The sequence below is a fragment of the Myotis yumanensis genome, unplaced genomic scaffold, assembly GCF_028538775.1.
Source record: "Myotis yumanensis isolate MYYU_CA2020_CCGP unplaced genomic scaffold, mMyoYum1.0.hap1 SCAF_1, whole genome shotgun sequence".
In the NCBI taxonomy this organism is placed as follows: Eukaryota; Metazoa; Chordata; class Mammalia; order Chiroptera; family Vespertilionidae; genus Myotis; species Myotis yumanensis.
In genome coordinates, this window is record NW_027223752.1 from 181,697,634 (window position 1) to 181,718,870 (window position 21,237).

The 21,237-nt window shown below is 41.3% G+C and overlaps 1 protein-coding gene and 1 pseudogene across 2 annotated transcripts in view; one reads left to right on the top strand and one right to left on the bottom strand.

Annotated features, from left to right (window-relative positions):
• HERC6 (HECT and RLD domain containing E3 ubiquitin protein ligase family member 6) overlaps nucleotides 1-21,237 on the bottom strand; it is a 61,661-nt gene that overhangs the window by 16,839 nt on the left and 23,585 nt on the right. For both annotated transcript variants that reach the window (XM_070392958.1, XM_070392967.1), the window contains 7 exons: nucleotides 20,225-20,346; nucleotides 18,899-18,958; nucleotides 14,420-14,513; nucleotides 10,966-11,155; nucleotides 7,567-7,721; nucleotides 5,260-5,337; nucleotides 4,756-4,863 (listed from right to left, as the gene is read on the bottom strand). In XM_070392958.1, coding sequence (XP_070249059.1) covers nucleotides 4,756-4,863; nucleotides 5,260-5,337; nucleotides 7,567-7,721; nucleotides 10,966-11,155; nucleotides 14,420-14,513; nucleotides 18,899-18,958; nucleotides 20,225-20,346 — 807 coding nt within the window. The remainder of the gene's footprint in view (nucleotides 1-4,755; nucleotides 4,864-5,259; nucleotides 5,338-7,566; nucleotides 7,722-10,965; nucleotides 11,156-14,419; nucleotides 14,514-18,898; nucleotides 18,959-20,224; nucleotides 20,347-21,237) is intronic.
• Nucleotides 16,141-16,222, top strand: LOC138999584 (U4 spliceosomal RNA; annotated as a pseudogene).

Genomic DNA, 21,237 nt, shown 5'->3' on the forward strand with positions numbered 1-21,237 from the left:
CTCTCCCTCTCCCTTCTTCTCTGAAATCAATAAAAATATATTAAAAATATGTATTTAAAAAGAAACAAACAAAACAAGAAGATCCACATTTGTAGGGAGATGGAACAAGTGCTATTTCTAGTCCTTTCTGGTGGTGGGTCATCTCCTCCTGTGGCCTTGGAATCTGCAGACACTTCAGGAATACTGACTGCTAAGCTACATGTCCCGTGGTTCTGAGTGACAGGGAGTGGCCAGCAATACCCTGCACTGACTATAGCAGGGAAAGGTGCATGCGTCCTGCTGTTGCCCAGGCTTCTCTTGCCTACCCAAGAATTGGACTTGAAACCTGCATATCTTATTTTCCAGTCTCTCTACTCCTGCTCTCCATGTATTGTTTTCCCATTTCTACATTTGTGCATTTGGATTGATAATCTAGTTTGGAGCTTACAATTTTGACTATGTCCATCATCTCTCCTCTGGAGGACAGGATTGTGGAACCTGCTTTGTGACTTCACCCATGACAACTACAACTAAGAATTTCCTTGTCTTCAAACATTTCCCAATCCTTCATAGTATGTAACTTGCCTGGGTCCGCTATGCACTCAACCCTCACTAACAGAGCAGACAGGTTAGATAGAAAATTTCTATAGAAGAAAATAATGTAGAGGGAAAGATTTGCTTAAAGGGAACTTAAGGGAAAGTTCCCTTTAAGTTAGGGAAGGAAAGATTTAATCTATTTTCTCCCATTACCAGGAATGTCAGGAAAATTGAAAAAAAAAAAAAAGGTGGCTGGGAAACAGAAGAGATGAGCAAGTCAATCTGATGACAGACACTAATAACAGTATCTAAAGGGAGAGTACTTAACTATGGAATGCTTTTAGCAGGATGTACTTTGTCCTTCTAAGTTGATTATTGTAAATAAACTACAGGCCCAGTGTATGAAAATTCGTGCACTTGGGGGGGGGTCCCTCAGCCCAGCCTGCGCCCTCAGTCCGGGAGCCCTCGGGGGATGTCTGACTGATGGCTTAGTCTCGCTCCCCAGGGGGAGCGGGCCAAAACCACAGTCTGGCCTCCCTCTGTAGGAGGTGACTGGCTGGGCGATCAGGGGACAGTGCTGGCTGGCAAGCGGCTGGCCCTGTCCCCCCCCATGACCGTCCCCTTCCTCTGCCCACTGGCACCCGCCTTGGCTGGCCTGGCACTGCCCACTCACTGGCTCTGCCACCCGCCGACTGGTCATTCCGCCATTTGGTCAATTTGCATATTAGGCTTTTATTATATAGGATGTGGTGTTTATGGATTTATCAGGCATGGCCCATTGGAAATGTCATATAAGCTCTATGATTAGTAGGGAATGAAAAGGTAATACTTTATTACTGAAATGACTCCTTTTGTGCATGTGATGCCCCAGACTTTTCACTTAGATGGCCCATCTCCTTTGAATTATTAGCAAAAGTAATAGGTATGTTTCTGATTCTGTAAGTCTTTAAAGTCTCTCTTATAGTCTTTCTTTTTTTCTTTTGTTAATCTTCACCCGAGGATGTTTTTCCATTGATTTTTAGGGAGAGTAGAAGAGAGAGGGAAAGACAGAGAGAAACATTGATGTGAGAGAAACACATCAATTGGTTGCCTCCCAGGCTGGGGAGGAGCCTGCAACCAAGATACATGCCCTTGACCAGAATCGAACCTGGGAGCCTTTGGTCCACAGGCCAACGCTCTATCCACTGAGCCAAACTGGCTAGGGCTCTTGTAGTCTTTCTATAAACATTGTAGAAAATAGATACGATCCTTCCCTGAGGAATGGCCTAGAAAACAAACTTCAATGATCAAAAAATGTTTGGAAAATCTTTAGCATAATGTCTGGGCATGTGGTCAGTATAACTGAGAGTATAAGACTGATGGTGACAAGAGAGACAAAATACCATGTAAGTGTTTTGTGGGAATAATACAACTACCAGAAAAAGAATGGAAGGGAGAGAATAAATGGAAAACAGAATAAATTCACTGGAAATAAAATATCAGTTGGGGCTTACAAATCAAGCTCCAAGACTTTTAAAAGAAATTATTATTTATTGATTTTAGAGAGATAGGATGGGGCGCGGGGGGGAGTAGAGAGAAACATTGATTTGTTGTTCCACTTATTCATTCACTGACTGCTCCTTGTATATGCCATGACTGGGAACAAACCCACAATCTTGGACTATTGAGATGATGCTCTAATCAACTGAGCTACCCGGTCAGGGCTCAAGCTCCAAGACTCTTAAACAGATATGAAAATCCAAAGAGTAACAACTAAGAACTTAGTATAGTCACTAAAATTGGATAGAGGAGAGAAAAAGAGCATTTATTTGATCATTTCAGTATTGCTCATAGTAGGAAAACAATGGATATTAGCTAAAGAAAGTGAGGCCTCAGCCATTATATAATAACTAGAGGCCTAGTGTATGAATTCGTGCATGGGTGGGGTCCCTAGGTCTGGCTGGCGATCAAGGCTGATTGTGGCCATCTCACCAAGTCCCAATCGGGGCCGGGCCAATCAGGGCCAGGCCAATTGGGGCTTGCCAGCCAGGGTAAGCAATAGGGGGAGGGACTGTGGGAGGTTGGCTGTGGGAGTACACTGACCACCAAGGGGCAGACCCGGCAATCAGGGGAAGGCGATGCCCCATCACACCTCTGCTGCTGCCACTGCTGGCAGTGCAAGTCTCAGCTGGCCCTGGTTACCTGAGCCTCAGGGGGCCCTGGGCAGCTGGGCAGCCGACAGCCAAGGCTTGCCTGCACCTTGGGCCAACCCTGGGTGGCTGGGGGGCTGAGGGGACTGGGGAATTCTGGAGGCAGGTGCCTGATGGGGCTGAGGGGACTGGGTGCCACCATCTTGTGGCTGTGGGCGCCACCATCTTTGAGGGCATGGAAGTCAATTAGCACATTCCCTTCTTATTGGCTGTGGGTGCCACCATCTTTGTGACTGTGTGAGGGTCAATTAACATATTCCCTCTTTATTAGATAGGATATATATTATTTCAGAGATGAAGGGAGAAGAAGAGAGAGAAACATCAGTGATGAGAGAGAATCATTGATCAGCTGCCTCCTGCACGCCCCACACTGGAAGTTGTGCCTGCAACTGGGGCTTGTGCCCTGACCGAAATCGAACCGTGGCCTCCTGGTTCATTGATCATCAGCGGTGTTTATGGATTTATCAGGCATGGCCCATTGGAAATGTCATATAAGCTCTATGATTAGTAGGGAATGAAAAGGTAATACTTTATTACTGAAATGACTCCTTTTGTGCATGTGATGCCCCAGACTTTTCACTTAGATGGCCTATCTCCTTTGAATTATTAGCAAAAGTAATAGGTATGTTTCTGATTCTGTAAGTCTTTAAAGTCTCTCTCCGCAGGTGGCGGAGCCAGTGAGTGGGCGGTGCCAGGCCAGCCAAGGTGGGTGCCAGTGGGCAGAGGAAGGGGACGGTCATGGGGGGGGACAGGGCCAGCCGCTCGCTGGCCAGCACTGTCCCCTGATCACCCTGGTTCATCAGCTCCTGTCCCTTGGTGGTCAGTGCACGTCATAGCGACTGGTTGACCGGTCGTTCCAGTCATTCTGGTTATTCAGACATAACAGTCGCTTAGGCTTTTCTATATATAGATGAGAAATGTAAATTAAAATTAAAATGAGCTGGCTGGTGTTGCTCAGTGGTTGAGCATTGACCCATGAACCAAGAGTCAGGCACATGCCTGGGTGGCAAGCTTGATCCCCAGTGGGGGGCATGCAGGGGGCAGCCAATCAATGATTCTCTCTCATCATTGATGTTTCTCTCTCTCTCTCTCCCTCTCCCTTCCTCTCTCTGAAACAAATAAAAACATAATTTAAAAAAAATTATATTGGAATATCATGGCTAACCCAAAGAATTGGAAAAGATCACAGAGCTTGGTAACACTGCATTGGTTATAGTGTAAAAGAGGCATTTCATGCATTGCTGGTGGTAACATAAATTGGTACAAAGGCTATGCATGGAAAAGGATTAAGCATTAGTCTACCTTCCTATATGGATGATTTTTCAGGGGAGCCAAATAGCTCTGATTGATGAGGAAAAGTTCTTTACAGAAAAAGTAAAAAAGTAAAAAAAGTAAAAGTTCTTTGTAGTTCATTAACTTTGGAAGAAATGATATTAGAAATGTTGCTGTTTTGCAAACTTCAACCAAAACAATGGATGGACTCTAATATAATAATAGAGGACTATGCAAATTAGCCAGGATGCTGCAATGTCATGACTGATCTATAAGTGGCGGAGAGCTACAGGAGGACGGGGCAGAAAGCTAAGAGTGGGGAGAGCTACAGGAGGGTGGAGCAGCGAGCTACGAGCAGAAGAGAGCTACCAGAGGCAGTGGGTGGGTGGCCACCTGAGGCAAGTGGCAGTGAGCTACTAGTAATGGATTCGTGCACAGAGCTACTAGTAATTAAATAAAAGGTTAATGGGAAACATGACAATGGAAATATCATGTGGTCACCAGCTGAACCCACTGATGAATGTTAGCATGAATAAGAGTGAAACAACCAGAAATAATGTGCTGAAGTATGGAGAGGTGAAAAGAAAGTGGGCCTGGGATTTGCTTCAAAATAATTCAGCAAAAATACTAACAACTACAAAAACAACAACAGTAATAAGTAAAAGTGTAGCAAAATGTTGATGACTGCTAAAACTTTGTGATAGGATTCATTACACCATTATTTCTATTTTGTATATGTTTGAAATTTTTTCATAATAAAAATGTAAGGCATACATACCAGTTTTTTCAGAAAGGAATCAACTTCCCATAATGTAATTTTGGATAGCAAATTAAAGATAAATGGAAATTTACTGAAAATAATGGGACTGAAGTTTCCTGGAGTTATCTAAGAAACAAACAGGTAACAGTTTTCATAATTAAAAGAAGAGAAAAAACGTCATTCCTTTACTTCATCACCTTAAATTATTTCCCTCTATATTTTTCTAGAACCTGTTTTTAAGAATCCAAATTACTTAGAAAGAAATTTCTAAGAAAATGCATTTGTTTTGTGAGTGAAAGATGTTTAAGTTTTCAATGATCTTCAAATTTAGCATATTCAGCATTCCAGTAAGGACATTTTCAAATGTTGATTTGTCAACGTGATACCTACATACCTACATAGCTATTAATGTGTCCCCCTTTAAAGTATGAAAATATTCAGAGCCCTCTTGGTATTTTCACTCAGAAGTGAAAATGTTACTCTTACCAAGTTGTTATCTCTATAGGACATTCTTCTACTTACTTTAATAAAGTTCAACAGAGTGGAGAGTTCATTTATGATGAAAGTGTTCTTTGGTAGTTGACAAGTAGCTTTGTTTACCTTAAAGAGAATATGACCTGTGAATATCATTTTCTATTAACAGATGATGTAATCTTCTCTCATATATGAGAAAGAGAAAGAGAGTGCTATTACATAGGTAATCAGAATAGAGCTCTATAAACCCAAAGCATTTATTAATGATGAAGTAGAACTCTATAAAACTTCCATTTTTTAAATCTCTAATTTCTCCAATTGGCAGTGGAGATAGTACAGAAATTCTTGGAGCACAGGTTTTCTGGAAACAGTTCCCAGATCTTGAGAATAAAATTTGCACCATAAAAATTCAGCCCTTTGCCCTGACCGGTTTGGCTCAGTGGACAGAGCATCGGCCTGCGGACTGAAGGCACTCGGGTTCAATTCCAGACAAGGACACGTACTCTAGTTGTGGGCTTGATCCCCAGTAGGGGGCATGCAGGAGGCAGCAATCAATGATTCTCTTTCATCATTGATGTTTCTATCTCTCACTCCCTCTCCCTTCCTCTCTGAAATCAATAAAAATATATTTAAAAAATAAAATGAGCAGAGGAACTGAATAGATATTTCTATTCAAGTCAAACCACAAGGAGATAACACTTCACACCTGTTAGGATGGCTACCATCAAAATGACAAGAGATAACAAGTATTGGGGAAGATGTGAAGAAAAGGGACTCTTGTGCTCTGTTGGTGGGAATGTAAATGGGTGCAGTCACTATGGAAACAGCATGGACGTTTCTCAAAAAATTGAAAACAGAACTACCATATGATCCAGTAATCCCACTTCTGGGTATATATCCAAGGGAAATTAAATCACTCTCTCAAAAACTATCTGCACCCCCATGTTTATTGCTCTTGTTTATGGTGGCTAAGAAAGAAACAACCTAAGCATCCATGGATGGATGAATGAATAAAGAATATGTGATATTCATTCATCTATCTTATACACTTCTTTCATCATGTCACATATATAATGAAATATTATTTAGCCATGAGAAAGAAGAAAATTTTTACATTTGGGACAATATTGATGGACCTTGAGGACATTATGCTAAGTGGGATAAGGTAGACAGAGAAAGACAAATGCGGTATGAATTCACTTATATGTGGGAGCTTAAAAAAAAGCTGAACTAATAGAAACAGAAAGTAGAATGATGGTTGTCAGGGGTTTGGGGGTGAGGGAAATGGGGAGATGTTAGTCAAAGTGTACAATCTTCCAATTAAAAAATGAATAAGTTCTGTGGATCTAATGTACAGCACGGTGATTATTGTCAACTGCACTGTGTTATATTCTTGAAAGTTGCAAGTTGTATCACCACAATAAACAAGTAGTAACTACTACATGAGGTGATGGAGGTGTTAGCTAAAGCTATGGTATTAATCATTTTGTGAAATATAACGTGTATCAAATCAACACACTGCACACCTTAAAGTTACACAATGTTATATGTCAATTATATCTCAATAAAGCTGGAGAAAAAAAAGAAATACACTACTTTAGAAATAGTACTATAATAGTACTTCTGAAAAGCATTAACCCTTGTATGTAAAATTTTTCTCCTATTGAGATTAATATTTTATGGTGAACTTTACTCTGATTGCCATTTAGCAATTTATTTGTAAAGGCATCTCATTTTAGCTAATTTTTTAAAAAAATACATTTTATTGATTTTTTACAGAGAGGAAGGGAGAGAGATAGAGAGTTAGAAACATTGATGAGAGAGAAATATCGATCAGCTGCCTCCTGCACACCTCCTACTGGGGATGTGCCCACAACCCAGGTACATGCCCTTGACTGGAATCGAACCTGGGACCTTTCAGTCTGCAAGCAGACGCTCTATCCACTGAGCCAAACCGGTTTTGGCTTAGCTAATTTTTAATGGAATGATATCAACTAAATTCTCTTGTTTTATTGAAAATGCTCTGGCTCCTCTCCTGTCCCCTAGCAATATTAAGATTATTAGTAGCCTAACCTTAGGTTACTTCTAGATTATGCTGTGCACGCTAATGAAAATGCTAAACCACTCTCATATTTGACTAGTGTTTGTGCATCTAATATATTATATGTAATATGTAATATATTCTCCAGAGTCTATCCAGTTAGCAAAACAGGCAAAATTTTGAATTATTAAAGCTGAATAAAATATTCTCTTTCTGTTGTGAAAAACAGAACAGAATAAGACTCCAATTGGCTGAGAACTACAAGATTTGTATTTAGTAAGATGGTATATACATTCCTTTAGATGCACACTTACCTTGTACACTTCTTTCATCATTTCTAGAAGAGGTTTCAGATTGCAGTTTTTCTGATGTGTTTCAATCCAAGGAGCCATTTGAGCAATGATGGCTGATTTAAGCATCTGGACCAGTGTGTTGAGAGAAGACTCTTGCAAAGATGCCCAACACTGCTCTGAGGGATGCAAAATCAGCCATGATAAATATATACTCCTCTGCCCCCCTAAAAAATACTCCCTCAGTTTCTACTGGGTCCTTTAATGTGATAAATAGATATTTTCCATTTCTGATTACAAAACCCATAGAATGTGTTTTCTAAGGATATCATCCTGGACAACATTTATTACAGAAAAAATATTTTCCCTGATTAAGTATCATTGGCATTAAAATCTCAAATTCGGGATTCTAAAGAAATGTGTTGATAGTTCATATTTATGCTTGGTTACTTGATTGATTTCATGACTGTCAAACTGAAAGTTCTATAGGTTACTTATAAAGTCTGAGAACATACATAGGTGAATACATATACACATACAGTGTCATCAAGGATATTTCCAATCTGTAAAAAATAATATCTACACACCTGGTATATACGGATATATTTTTATATAAAATTATATCAATAGCAATATTTTAATATTCCTGAGGTTGCAGTCTAGATTATTGTACCTTTACAAGACAATTCTCAGAAAATAAACCTATCAAATGTTACAATATATTATCAAGCTAATGTCATTAAAACAGTATGACCCAAATGCATGAAAAGCAGATCAATGTAGCACAATTCCCTAAATGGATCCAAATGCACATGAGAGGTTCGATATGATAAAGGTGGCATTGCATATTAATGGCAATGAAACAGATCATTCAATAAATGTCTGGGGACAAGTGGAAACTGATCCAGAAAAGAATTTAATCAAGATAAACTCCATATGGATCAAAGATTTAAACATAAAAATGAAACAATAAAAACTCTAGTTGGAGCATGGGAATGTTTTTGTTTCTTTGTTTCCGAGTGAGATACTCTATTTGAAATATGACCCAAACTCAGAAACCATAAAGGAAAATGCTAATATAGTAGGCTTCATAAACATGTTAAAAATAATCATGGCAAAAATACCACAAAGTAAAAACAATTTTAATAACCTAAAGAAAAAATTTCTAACTCATATTGTTGATAAAGGATTAGCTGCCATAATAGTTGGAAACCTCCTAAATAAAAATTAACAACAGAGAGAAAAATGGGCAAGAGGGAAGAATTGCTAGTTCCCAGTTATGATATACAAATGAACCGAAATATAAGAAAACCAGCACCCCCTAGCCCAGTGGTCGGCAAACCGCGGCTCGAGAGCCACACGCGGCTCTCTGGCCCCTTGAGTGTGGCTCTTCCAAAAAACACCATGTGCGGGCGTGCACGTACAGTGCGATTGAAACTTCGTGGCCCATGCACAGAAGTCGGTTTTCGGCCTGGGCGAGTCTATTTTGAAGAAGTGGCCTTAGAAGAAGTGGGGGGTGTCGGTCCGGTAGGGCGATGGGAGACGCAGCACAGGCGGGCCGCGGGATACTCAGCGCGGAAGAGGCGCATGAGATTCATGCAGGAGTTGAGTGAGCCAGTCAGTCAGCAGTCTCATGTGCAGTGGTTAGTGCTAGTCACGTCCGCAAATGCCGCGCGGGTGACAAAAGTAAAGTTTATTAAGTTAATTTTAGGGAACGTTGTGGAGTAAAAGAAGATGTAGTGTCGAGGATTGAGAAAGGTATGTTGAGATGGTTTGGACATATAGAGAGGATGAACCAAAGGAGATAGACGAAACAAGTATACAAGATGAGAGTGGATGGGAGAGTTGGAAGGGGTCGACCTCAGCAAACGTACCTCAATCAGATTGAGGACGTTTTTAGCAAAGGCCAGCTTAGGAGTATCCAAATTAAGTTAATAACAATGTACCTACCTATATAGTTTAAGTTTAAAAAATTTGGCTCTCAAAAGAAATTTCAATTGTTGTACTGTTGATATTTGGCTCTGTTGACTAATGAGTTTGCCAACCACTGCCTTAGCCTGTTTGGCTTAGTGGATAGAGCCTCTGCCTGAGGTCTGAAGGGTCCTGGGTTCGATTCCAGTCAAGGGCACATATTTCTGTTGCAGACTCTAACTCCAGCCCCAGTTGGGGCGCTTGCAATAGGCAAGCAATCTTACATTGATATTTCTCTCTTTCTGACTCTCCCCCTCCCTTCCATTATCTCTAAAAGTCAATGGAAAAATATCCTCAGGTGAGGATTAATAAAACAAACCCCCCCCCCAAAAAAAAAGAAAAGAAAAAAAACCCAGCACAACCTCATTCTTAATGAGAAAATTAAATTAAGAGATTATTTTTTTCAGAATGAGAAAAGTTTGATAACACTGTAGAAAAATGAATTCACGGGCTGCTGCTGTCATGTTTGTTGCGAAGGGTAAACGTACATCCTGTGTCCTGGCGGCTACTTTGCCCAACTCCAGGGGTGCATTTTACTTAGACTACAGTGTGGATGGTGGCCACTTGAAGTTGGGCTACCTGGTGGCCCAGACTTCTGTGGAGGGTCATTCGGCAAAATCTCTCAAAATTTAAAATGCATATACAATTAGACCAAGTAATTTTGCTTTCTGGAATTTTCCCTGACTCTGTACATTTATAAGTGTACAAAGAAATGCATGTTAGCATTGTTATGATAGCAAAAATTTAGAAACAACTATTCATAGTATATCCACCCAATACAATCTATTCAGACATTACATAGAATAAGGCAGTTCTATAGATTCAACAGCAGAATGCTCTCCATAATATACTGTTAAGTGGGGAAAAGCAAGTTGCCAAAGTATGTGAGTGGTATGCTGCCACTAAAAAATGCATTTCTATATGTCTTTATACATAATGTCTTCCAAAGGTTACACAAGAAACTATATTCAATAATTGCTTTCTGAGAGGGGAACTAGGTGGCTTATATTTCACTGTATATAGCCTTTGTTCCTTTTAAGTTTTGGACCTTGAACACTAGCTTAAAATTGTAAAAACACATCCTATTGTAGTGAATAAAATAAATAAAAACACAAAGCTTAACATTTCTTTTTCATCCCCTCTGGTTAAAATGTCTAAAGTTTTAAAACAGCACGAGCAAAAAGTTTCAAAGTGGATTTATCGTGACTGGATCCTCTATGGTTACTAAACTCTGATGTCAAAGCCATGTCCAAGTCTAAGAATTCTACATGCCTTGCACTGTTTAACAGTAATGATTAGAATTGCTTTAGGTTTATCTTTTCAATAATTCACATATCATGTACCCAAGTACTTGTGTATTTTGAAATCTATTCAAAATTTGCTACAACTTCTACCTCAGACAGTAACTCTATTGAGAGTTCAAATAAAGTAACATGAAGAAATCAAACTTACCCAGGACTCGTAAAGATCGGTCACTCATTTTACAAACAGCCTGTGCAAAGGGAACCACCAGACTTTCCGAGTTCCTAGGATCATGCATCACAGGACATTGTGGGAGCAGAAGGAAAACTGACAATGCTTCTTGGTGTGGAGAACGGCATGGAAGAGCTCCGAGCAGATGATCCCTGAGACATGTAGTTATCTGCAGTTGAAACGGGATCAGAGAAAGAAAGGGCCCGGATAAGTTTTGGGACCAGGGGTTTCATCCCTCCACTTTCCAACTAGAATAATCATTTAGTTTTCCTGAAACCTGTTGTTCATCACTCCTTGCATCCCAAATGCCCCTGAAGTAGTATGTGTGAGCCATCCTTCCGATTTTTTATTGTGGTGCATAAGGAAATAAAAGTGGATCACATGTGCACGTAGGTGCTGAGTGACTTGTGGAGGTGGTTCAATTAGAAAGTGACAGAGCAGGGATCCATACCCAGACCTGTCTGGGCTAAAATCTGCCTCCGCAGAGAAAATGCCATGTGTTCCCCTCTCCAGTCCTGTTGCAGCTTCCTCCTGGGTTCACCGGAAGATGGTATTTTCTAGCCGCCCCCGCAGTTAGTGGGGTCATGTGACTGAGTTCTAGCGAATGCTACGTGAGTGAAGGTGATGTACGACACTTCAAGGCATGGCCCCGAGAAACCTCTCACATGACCTTACATACTCTCTTTCCTAATCTGCCAACCAAACACAGAAGATCTACTGGAGGGTTTCATGGCCCCAGAACCCAGAAAGAAGGAGCCTGGGCCACTCCTGAATTCAACTGTGCAGAGGTTGGAAGGGTAGCAGACTATGCCACCCCAGAATATGCCACTCCTATATGAGGTTCATTTTAAATGTGTGTGTGCGTGTGTGTGTGTGTGTGTGTGTATATTTAATTTATTTCAGGGAGGAAGGGAGAGGGAGCGAGATATAGGAACATCAATGGTGAGAGAGAATCATTGATTGGCTGCCTCCTGCACACCCCCCGACTAGAGATCGAGCCCGAAACCTGGGCATGTGCCCCGGCCGGGAATTGAACTGTAGCCTCCTGATTCATAGATCAACACTCAAGCACTGAGCCATGCTGGCAAGGCTTGAGGATCATTTTGAGCTGAAGGCAAGTAAGAAAAAACAGACTAGAACAAGCTTTCTGGCTTCCCCTCTATTTACCTGAAAACTGAATATAAATTCCTTTTGTGAAGGTGTCCTCTTATCCCCAACTTCCTGTACCAGGAAGAGGATAGCCACCTTACAGCAGAGATGAGCTGGCACTGAGAAAGTCCACACAAACAAATCTTACTTACTAGCCCTTTCCTACCATTCATTTCCCCATATATTTGCCTTCCCACAATTTGGCACCTCTAGAAGCTCAAAGTCCTTTTCCCTTGTCTGGTCAGTTCTCTACAAAATGATTGTACTTTACTAAGTTGCTATATAAGCCCAAGTTCTAACCACCCCTTCAAATTTCTTATCCCTGAGTATATATATGAAGGATGCACCCGTGAATAAACTTCGGTTTGTTTTTCACCTATTAACCTGTCTTTTCTCAGTCTATTTTGCAGGGTCTCACCCAATGAAACTAAGATGGATAGATGGGAAAAAAATTTCCCTCTATGGTGCCTCATATTTTCAATCCTCGTGGAACTATTTTGTGGAAAATAAATCTTCATTGTATTAAGCCACTGAAGTTTAGAAGTTGTTTGTGACAACAGCTAGCATTATTATACTATCTAATAGATCTTAGATACCCTTAACTATAGTGTCTGCCTCTACATGATGTAAGGGTTAAGTAAGATGATATATGCAACAATAAACTGTAAAGTACTATATTATTATTATTATTATTACTACATCAGTGTTCTTACAATTAGTTTTCTCAGGATAAGGGATGAATTAGTAGCAGATTGACCTCAACTAGATTTGAGATTCATCTCAAGAAATAGACACCAGCCTTTTCGGTCTCTTAGTCCAGGATTATCCTGCTTCCCAAACATGATAGAGGTTATTTACTTCTCAAGTAATGGTTTTCTCATATTGAAAATAAAAATATTGTTACCCTGGTCGGTTGGTAGGAGCGTCAACCTGTACACCAAAAGTGGCAGATTCCATTCCCGGTCAGGGCACATACCTTAAATTGTGACTGTGATCCCCTTTTGGTGCATGTGCGGGAGGCGACTGATTGATGTTTCTCTCTCTCCCTTCCTCTCTCTAAAAATCAATAAAAATATGTTTTAAATAAAATTATAATCAATTAAGAAAGAAAGAAAATTAAAGCATTGTCATCTACTATATGTTTAAGTGTTCAAAGAGAAAGTAAGAGCCAGCGCTTAATACAGCATCTGAAATACAACAACCACAAAATGAACACTGTCCCCTCTCTCCATCAGGTTCCCCTCACTGAACTCCCAACAAAAACTGCAATCATAATTGTTCCTGTAAGGCAGTGGTTCTCAACCTTCCTAATGCCGCGACCCTTTAATACAGTTCCTCATGTTGTGGTGACCCCCAATTTCATTGTTACAAATTGAACATAATTGAAGCATAGTGATTAATCACAAAAACAATATGTAATTATATGTGTGTTTTCCGATGGTCTTAGGCGACCCCTGTGAAAGGGTCGTTCGACCTCCAAAGGGGTCGCGACCCACAGGGTGAGAACCGCTGCTGTGGAAATTCTATTGCTCTTTTTCTCAAGTAAATATTGACTCTTACTGATACCGTTATAATTTAGCCCAGTTATTAATAACTGGAAGGGAGCAAAGAGAAGATCAAAGGTTAGCGACTTGCCATTTGTACAGCTTTGCCAGGAAGCTGTGGTTTAACCCTCCCCAGGAAGCCACTGGTTTGTCCCTACTGGGGGAATGGACTGACAGGGGGAGAACAGACACATGCCCAGTGAGGTCTGGGTGAAATAGGGAAGGTACTTGTCTGTCAGTCATACCTGGGAACAGGTCATTGGCCATAGTAGGCGTGGCCACTGCAAGGGCAGGAAGATGTGAGGTACTTAACCGCTTAAACAAAGGAGTTCACTCTCTTGTTGCTCTTGTCTCTCTTTTGCTCTTGGGACTCTTGTTGCAGGGGGCGCACCCTCGGCTCCCTTGCCCTCGCCCACAGGGCCCACAGCCATGTGGACCCCACACACAATGGACTAATGGAATGCAGCAAGCCTACTGCTGTTCCAGACCCAGCTTCACCATCAGATGGAACTTCGGACTCTGGCTTTGCTTCTAGCTCTGCCAAAGCCCCAGGTGCATATCTTTCAGGACTGGATTAAGGGAAGTGGGACTTTGCAAACCCAAGTATGTAATTCATGCAAATGAAAATCACTCATCCTCCTGTGTGAGTCTCAGAAAATTCTTTTTCTCGAGATATGTAAGGACCCGACCCCCAGCACCCAGTGGGGAAGAGGATCCACCACTTTCACCGATAACATTACCATGAAAGAAATCCATTGCTTTTGTGTTAACTTCTCAAAAGTATCTTTTGCCATTTGTAGGTCCACATCAATGGAATTCATTTCTCCAGATTCTCTTTGGATACAAGAAATGAAAAAGATGCATAAACAAATGGAAAGGAACATTTCTAAATTTCATATATCATTATTTAGTTTTATTTTAGTACATATCAAGTATAAACTTTTTTTTCTTAAAGCTTACCTCCTTTCAAAATAATTCATTTCCTTGGCATAAAAAACCCCCCATGAAATTTATGTTCTCCTAAAAGAGGGTAGGTAACTATCTCTAGAGTAGCTACAAATTTGGGCTGCAGTAACAGCAACATTTTACATGTTGCGTCCGAGAGCTGATTTACCCCCGCCCCCCCTCAGCCAGCATACAGAGAACTGAAAATACATATTCCTACTGCCCTCCACCCCACATACACGTGAACACATACACATTCCTTATCATCTACAGTTACATTACTTTGGGATTCCACTGTTTCATTAGCATGATTTTACTACTCCTAGAGACACCTGCCCAAGCAAATGGCTTGATTATGCATTATAGGAATTTCCTGAAAAGACCCATGAACTCTCCCATGGAAAGCATCAACGGATAGTTTATGCCAAGTTCTTTGAACCTCTTGCCTCAAAATCCTTGCCCTGCAGTTTCCATCCATCCAAGATCCTTGTATCTTTTCCCAACATAGCCAAGCCCCCTTTCCACACTGAAAAACTTGCCTTAAACCAAACTGCCAATTCTTAATAAATTCCAACCTGGCTTTCCCCCTCAGAAGCACTATCAAAGCCTGCTGGAGGCAAAGAACAACAAGTAGTTAACATATAAATTCGAGAAGTCTGTCAGAAGGCTGATGGACATTGATATTCAGGAAGGGCTGAGAATCAGCATTGTATTACCCTGCTGCTGGCTGAATGGCTAAAGGCAATCCCCTAACCTGATAATCCTTTATTGTTTACCAAATCTTACCATTGATGTCTGTTTGCTTTGCTAAAGGGCAAATGTATATTCTAGTAAATAAAAAGCTATAGGTCCGGAGATTCAGAGAGCCATTCCACTAGAGAAGGGCCTCCACCTGGCTCCCCCAATGCCTTCCAAATTTATATTTTTTGTCTATTATATCCATTTGTGCATAACCCCTTCTCCAGATTCTGAATCCTTGCTGCAAAAGATTGTGGCTAAAGCCCTGTAAAGGTGTCCTGCCTCCCTGGGTTGTGTTGGTGATATCTGAGGAGCATGCATGCTGCCAAAGAGTTTGTCTTTATGTTCTATCAATAAATACTTTATGCTTGTTGGATTGACAAATCAATAATAACCAAAGAGCTAAAATATCATGCAAGTATTAAATCTAAGTATTGTAAAGTATATTCTTTTCAGCCTTTGACATCTTTTTAAATTTATTTTTTAAAATATATTTTTATTGATTTCGGAGAGGAAGGGAGAGGGAGAGATAGAAACATCAATGAGAATCATTGATCGGCTGCCTCCTGCACACCCCCTACTGGGGATTGAGCCTGCAACCCGGGAATGTGCCCTTGACTGGAATCGAACCAGGGGCCCTTGAGTCCACAGGCCAACACTCTATTCACTGAGCCAAACTGGCTAGGGCCAGCCTTTGACATCTTAAGACAAAACCTTAAGGTTCATCACTCCTGGGAGATTACATTTCCACTTTAAAAAATTATATATATATATATATAGCTTTGTGACTTGGCAGTATCATAGCCAATGAGGTTTATCCGAGGTGTGATTATTGCTAATTGAAAAAAAAAATTATATATAGCCCTAATCAGTTTTGCTCAGTGGATAGAGCATTGGCCCATGGATTGAAGAGTTGCAGGTTAGATTTTGGTCAAGAGCACATACCTCTGGTTCAGGCTTGATTCCTGGCCCTGGTCAGGCTTGTGCGGGAGGCAACCAATCGATGTGTCTCTCTCAGATGTGTCTCTCTCACATCGATGTTTCTTTCTGTCTCTCCCCCTTCCCTTCCACTCTCTCTAAAAATCAATGGAAAAATATCCTCAGGTGAGGATTAACAACAACAACAATAACAAAAAAAAAAATTACACACACACACACACACACACACACACACACACACACACTAGAGGCCTGGTGTACAAAATTCGTCCCTAGGCTTGGCCAGCTATCAGGGCCGATCGGGGCCTTCTGGCTGCCGGCTGGGGCCTTCCTTCCTTTTACGCCGCCCCCTGGTGGTCAGTGCATGTCATAGTGAGCAATCGAACTCCTGGTCTCTGGGTCAAACTCCCGAGGGGACAATTTGCATATTAGGCTCTCTCTCTCTCTCTCTCTCTCTCTCTCTCTCTCTCTCTCTCTCTCTCCACACACACACACACACACACACACACATAATTATAATTTTATATATAAATATAATTTTTATTTTATTTTTTCAATCACCATTTATATCCTCCATGGCCTCTTCCACTTCCACTCACCCCCCACCCCAACCCCCACCCCCTGCAATCACAATACTGTTGTCCATGTCCATGAGTTCCCTCTCTGGATGAATGGAAGAGAATGACCGATTTTAGAGGGCAGAGGGGTGGAGGGAATGAGAAGCATTTAATAAAAGAACATATACGCATAAATGCATAGCCCATGGACACAGACAATAGTGTGAGGAAAGGCCTGGGGTGGGGTGGGAGCTGGGTGGAGGGGGGCAAAGGAGTGGAAAATAGGGGACATCGGTAATACTGTCAACAATAATTTAAAAAACAAGAACTGAACAAAAAATATTTTTAGTGTGGAAGAGACTAGAGTTAGGGAAGAAAGAAGATACACTGTATGGCAGAGTCCCTCACTTTCAGCCTGGAAGGACGGCAAGAGGAGGAAAGCGAATGGGAGGAACAGCAGAGAGAAGCAGTGTCCCGATTCCTCTTCTCCCACCTTTGTCCAGGACACATAGAGATGAACAGGAATGCTGTTTTGAGCTCTAGGAATATACTGCCTCATGAGCTGCCAGTGGGAAGCCATGCCAGTTAACTGCCCTGGGCTGCTCTGGTGCCCAGGTGAAGTTGTTGGAGTGGCTGAGAATGCAGCTGGGTTAAGAAAAATGGGCCAGGGGATTGTCAAGGGTGGAAAAAAAAGGAGACATATGTAATACTCTTTGTAATACTTTAAGCAATAAAACAATTAAAAAAATAAAAACTGTCAAGAGTAAAAAAACAAACAAAAAACAAAAACAACAATAAAAAAAGAACCAATGGGACAATAGTACAAAATAATGTTGAATGTAAACTGTAATTGAAAAAATTAAAAAGAAAAAATGAACCAATGGAACAACTGAGTTGTGCAGGGGCAAGGAATAGCTGCAGCAGGGGTTAAGCAAGCACCACCTACTGGCCAGGAGGGGTTAGAAGATCTGTGCACCCAGTATCTTCTGAACCATGAGCCAACTTGAGGCCAACGCAACAAGGGGAGGACTGGGACCTGACCCAGGAAAGGACTGGAATGAGTTATATTGGCTGTAAATAGACCCCAGGGCACTCACGTCCAGAGAAAGCAGAGGGCAGCCTAAGGGTCCCTTCATGTAGCTATGGCCCCTTCACCTCCCTTTGTATACTGTTTAATTAAACAAGAAAGCCATTGGACTGTGGTGGTTCTAATGGCATGGAGGCCTACATAAAGAAACAAAATCTAAGCCTGTAAATGCCTCAAAGTTATGAAATCAAAACCTAAGGACAAGCAGCCACAAACAGCCTAGGCTTGAAGCTATAGCCAATCAAATAATTTCCTTTCTTTGCTTCTGCACTTTCTCTATGTCAGTCTTTCCCCTGGCTCGCTGTTTGCAGAGCGCTCTTAACCACCTCCTGTTTGGCTCTACCCCATTTGAATCAATATTTGTTCAAGTAAACTCTTACGATGTTTAAAATGCCTCGGTTATCTTTTCATGGTTCTTAGTCACAGTATTGCTGAGCATAGAAGGACGGGAAAAAATAGAAGACCAAATATTGAGTATGTTACAAAGGAATTGTTTAAACGACTAGGTCAGACCAAGTGTCAAACCAAATATGAAGTTAGATTTCCCTCTGCAATAGAGAGACTAGTTAAAGATAAATAGGATCTGTTTTCCTTACTGATCCCACCACAATAAGAACTGCCAAGTACAGCCTTGGCCTCTGAGAACAAAGGCAATGAGATAATACTCATGGAACAAAGATCCAGAGAAAAACACCATTCCTCCCAGTCAGAGAACAGAGGAGGGCAGGGTCGAGGAAGTAAACAATGTGAAATAGAAATTACAACTTAATAGTGGTCTAATAGAAAATTACTTTACAAAATGGAAGAATTCTGTAACAACCCATGGAGTTTTCTATGCTGGACTTTTTGTTCATAGATAACAAAATTCACAAATTGAAATGACTGACTTGAAAGACTTCATTTAAAAAATTCCCCACTGGTTTAAATGAAGGTAAATCTCATGTAAATATTACCTTTTCTTTAAAAAACTTGCAGTCAGACAAGCAGGAGATGAAAATATCATTCTAATTTCACTGCAAAAGCAATAACATAAGGGTTAAGTCATAACATACAGAAAAGCATGCCTCCTCGTATCTCATGTCTGAATATATAATTGATGATGTGGAATCATTTTTAACGAAAATAACGATTCTTCTAAGAGTCCTCCAAATGCTGGTTATGCTTTGTGCATGTGACTACTACAACTTATCAACAGCCTTCATAGATGATTTGATCAAGTAATCTAGAGTTAAATAAATCCATCCTTCTGAACACTAACTATGGAACTCCAGAGAATAAACTATCTATCTATCTATCTATCTATCTATCTATCTATCTATCCATCTATCCATCTATCTATCTATAAAAGCCTAAGTGACCATTTGACCAGTCGACTGGTAGCTATGATGGCACTGGACACCAGGGGCAAACATTCAATGTAGGAGCTGCTCCCTGGTGGTCAGTGCGCTCCCACAGCGAGAGCACCGTTCAGCTGACCAATAGGCACCAGAGGCCGGGCTCATGGCTGGTAAGCGCAGCTGCAGTGGCGCAAGCCTCTCCCACAGACACTTCCCCTGTGCGCCCCTCCCCCATCTGGACTGGGACTGGGATCAGGACCTGCATCATGACTGACTGGGCATGAGCCTGTGGCCGCTCTTTGGTCATGGGCGCACCGGTATCACCCTAGGACTAGAGAAGGGAGACCACAGTGGAGCAGCAGCGAGTCTACTGAGCAGTGGTGGCAGATGCAGTAGGGCCTGGGCTCAGGCTCCTTCCCGGAGGAGAGGATCTAGCCTGCTTCGAGCACTGCTACATCCCTTGGGGGATGTTGGACTGCTGGTTTCGGTCAATCCCCACAGGCCAGGCTGAGGGACCCCCACTGGTGCACGAATCTATGCACCAGGCCTCTAGTAAAGACATAAAAATCACTCCTACATCTCCCTCACCTATCTAGGTGTCTGGGATATTGTACGTCCTCAATAGGGTGGGGGAAAAGTAGGTTTATAGTTATGAGTTCATGAAATAGAGTTCATTCTTGCATTATTTATTAATTATTGTATTAATTTTTGATATGAGCAACTGTAAACCTACTCCCCCCCCCCACCCTGAATACATCTGTTAAGTCGACAATGAATCAATGAATAAATCAATCACTTCTTCAAACTAAGAGGTGGCAGAAGACAAGGCTAAAATGCAAGTGCCTTCACAAGAAAGCCAAACCCTCATTCTTAGGTCTAGGATAAAGTGACCATGGCTCCAGAACCAAATAAAAGTGTTAGATAATTACTGGACAGAGCCACCTCTTAGTCGCTTCACGTTCATTACTTCCACTTGTCATTGCCATCCACTGTTCTGTCCGGGACTGGTTAATTCGGCTTATTTCTGGCAAGGTTTTCTTGGAAACATTTGTGGAACCAGTATCCTTCAAGGAAGAAAAATAAAAGAACCATCAGGAAAAGACACACACATGCTGAGTAACAGGCAATCCGGTAATGCTTGTGGCATAGGCTGTAGATAGGACCAGCCCTCTTAGGCAGTGGAGTTTGGTGGGAGGAGCTAAGGCATCAGATTGGTCTGGTCCAGTTCCTAGCTTTGGCCACTTTGCTTGGTCTGAGCCTTAATTTAGCACTTAAAAATGGGATAATACAAAATATTAAAAACAGGAACTTAAACAGCTACTTGTAGGCCAATATTATTGCAGCGTTATTCGAAATAGCCAAAAGACATAAACAACCCATGTCCACCAACAGCATCAACAGATGAATGCTGCATATACATGCAATGGATTATTCAACCATGAAAAGAAATGAAATTTTGATACATGCTACAACGTGGATGAACATTGAAAACATGCTAAGTGAAATATGCCAGATACGAAAGGACACATGTTGTATGGTTCCACTTATATGAAGTAGGCAAATTATACACAAAAAGTAGAATAGGGTTTACCTGGGGATGGGTGTAATGAGGGAATGGGGAGTTAATATTTAATGTTTACAGATTTTGTTTGGAGTGATGAAAGAATTTTGGAGATGGATAGTGTTGATAGTTGCATTCTACAACACTGGAATGCAATTAATGCTACTGAACTGTTCACTTAAAATTGGTTACAATAGCAAATTTTGTTATATATATATACATGTATATTACTAGAAGCCTGGAGCACGAAATTCATGCACTGGGGGATGGGGTTCCCTCAGCCAAGTCTGCCCCTCAGTCTGGGAGCCCTCAGTGGATGTCCTACTGATGGCCACAGTCTGGCAGCAGAGGCTCAGTGCAGGCGTCCCGTGCGTGCGTGTGTGTGTGTGTGTGT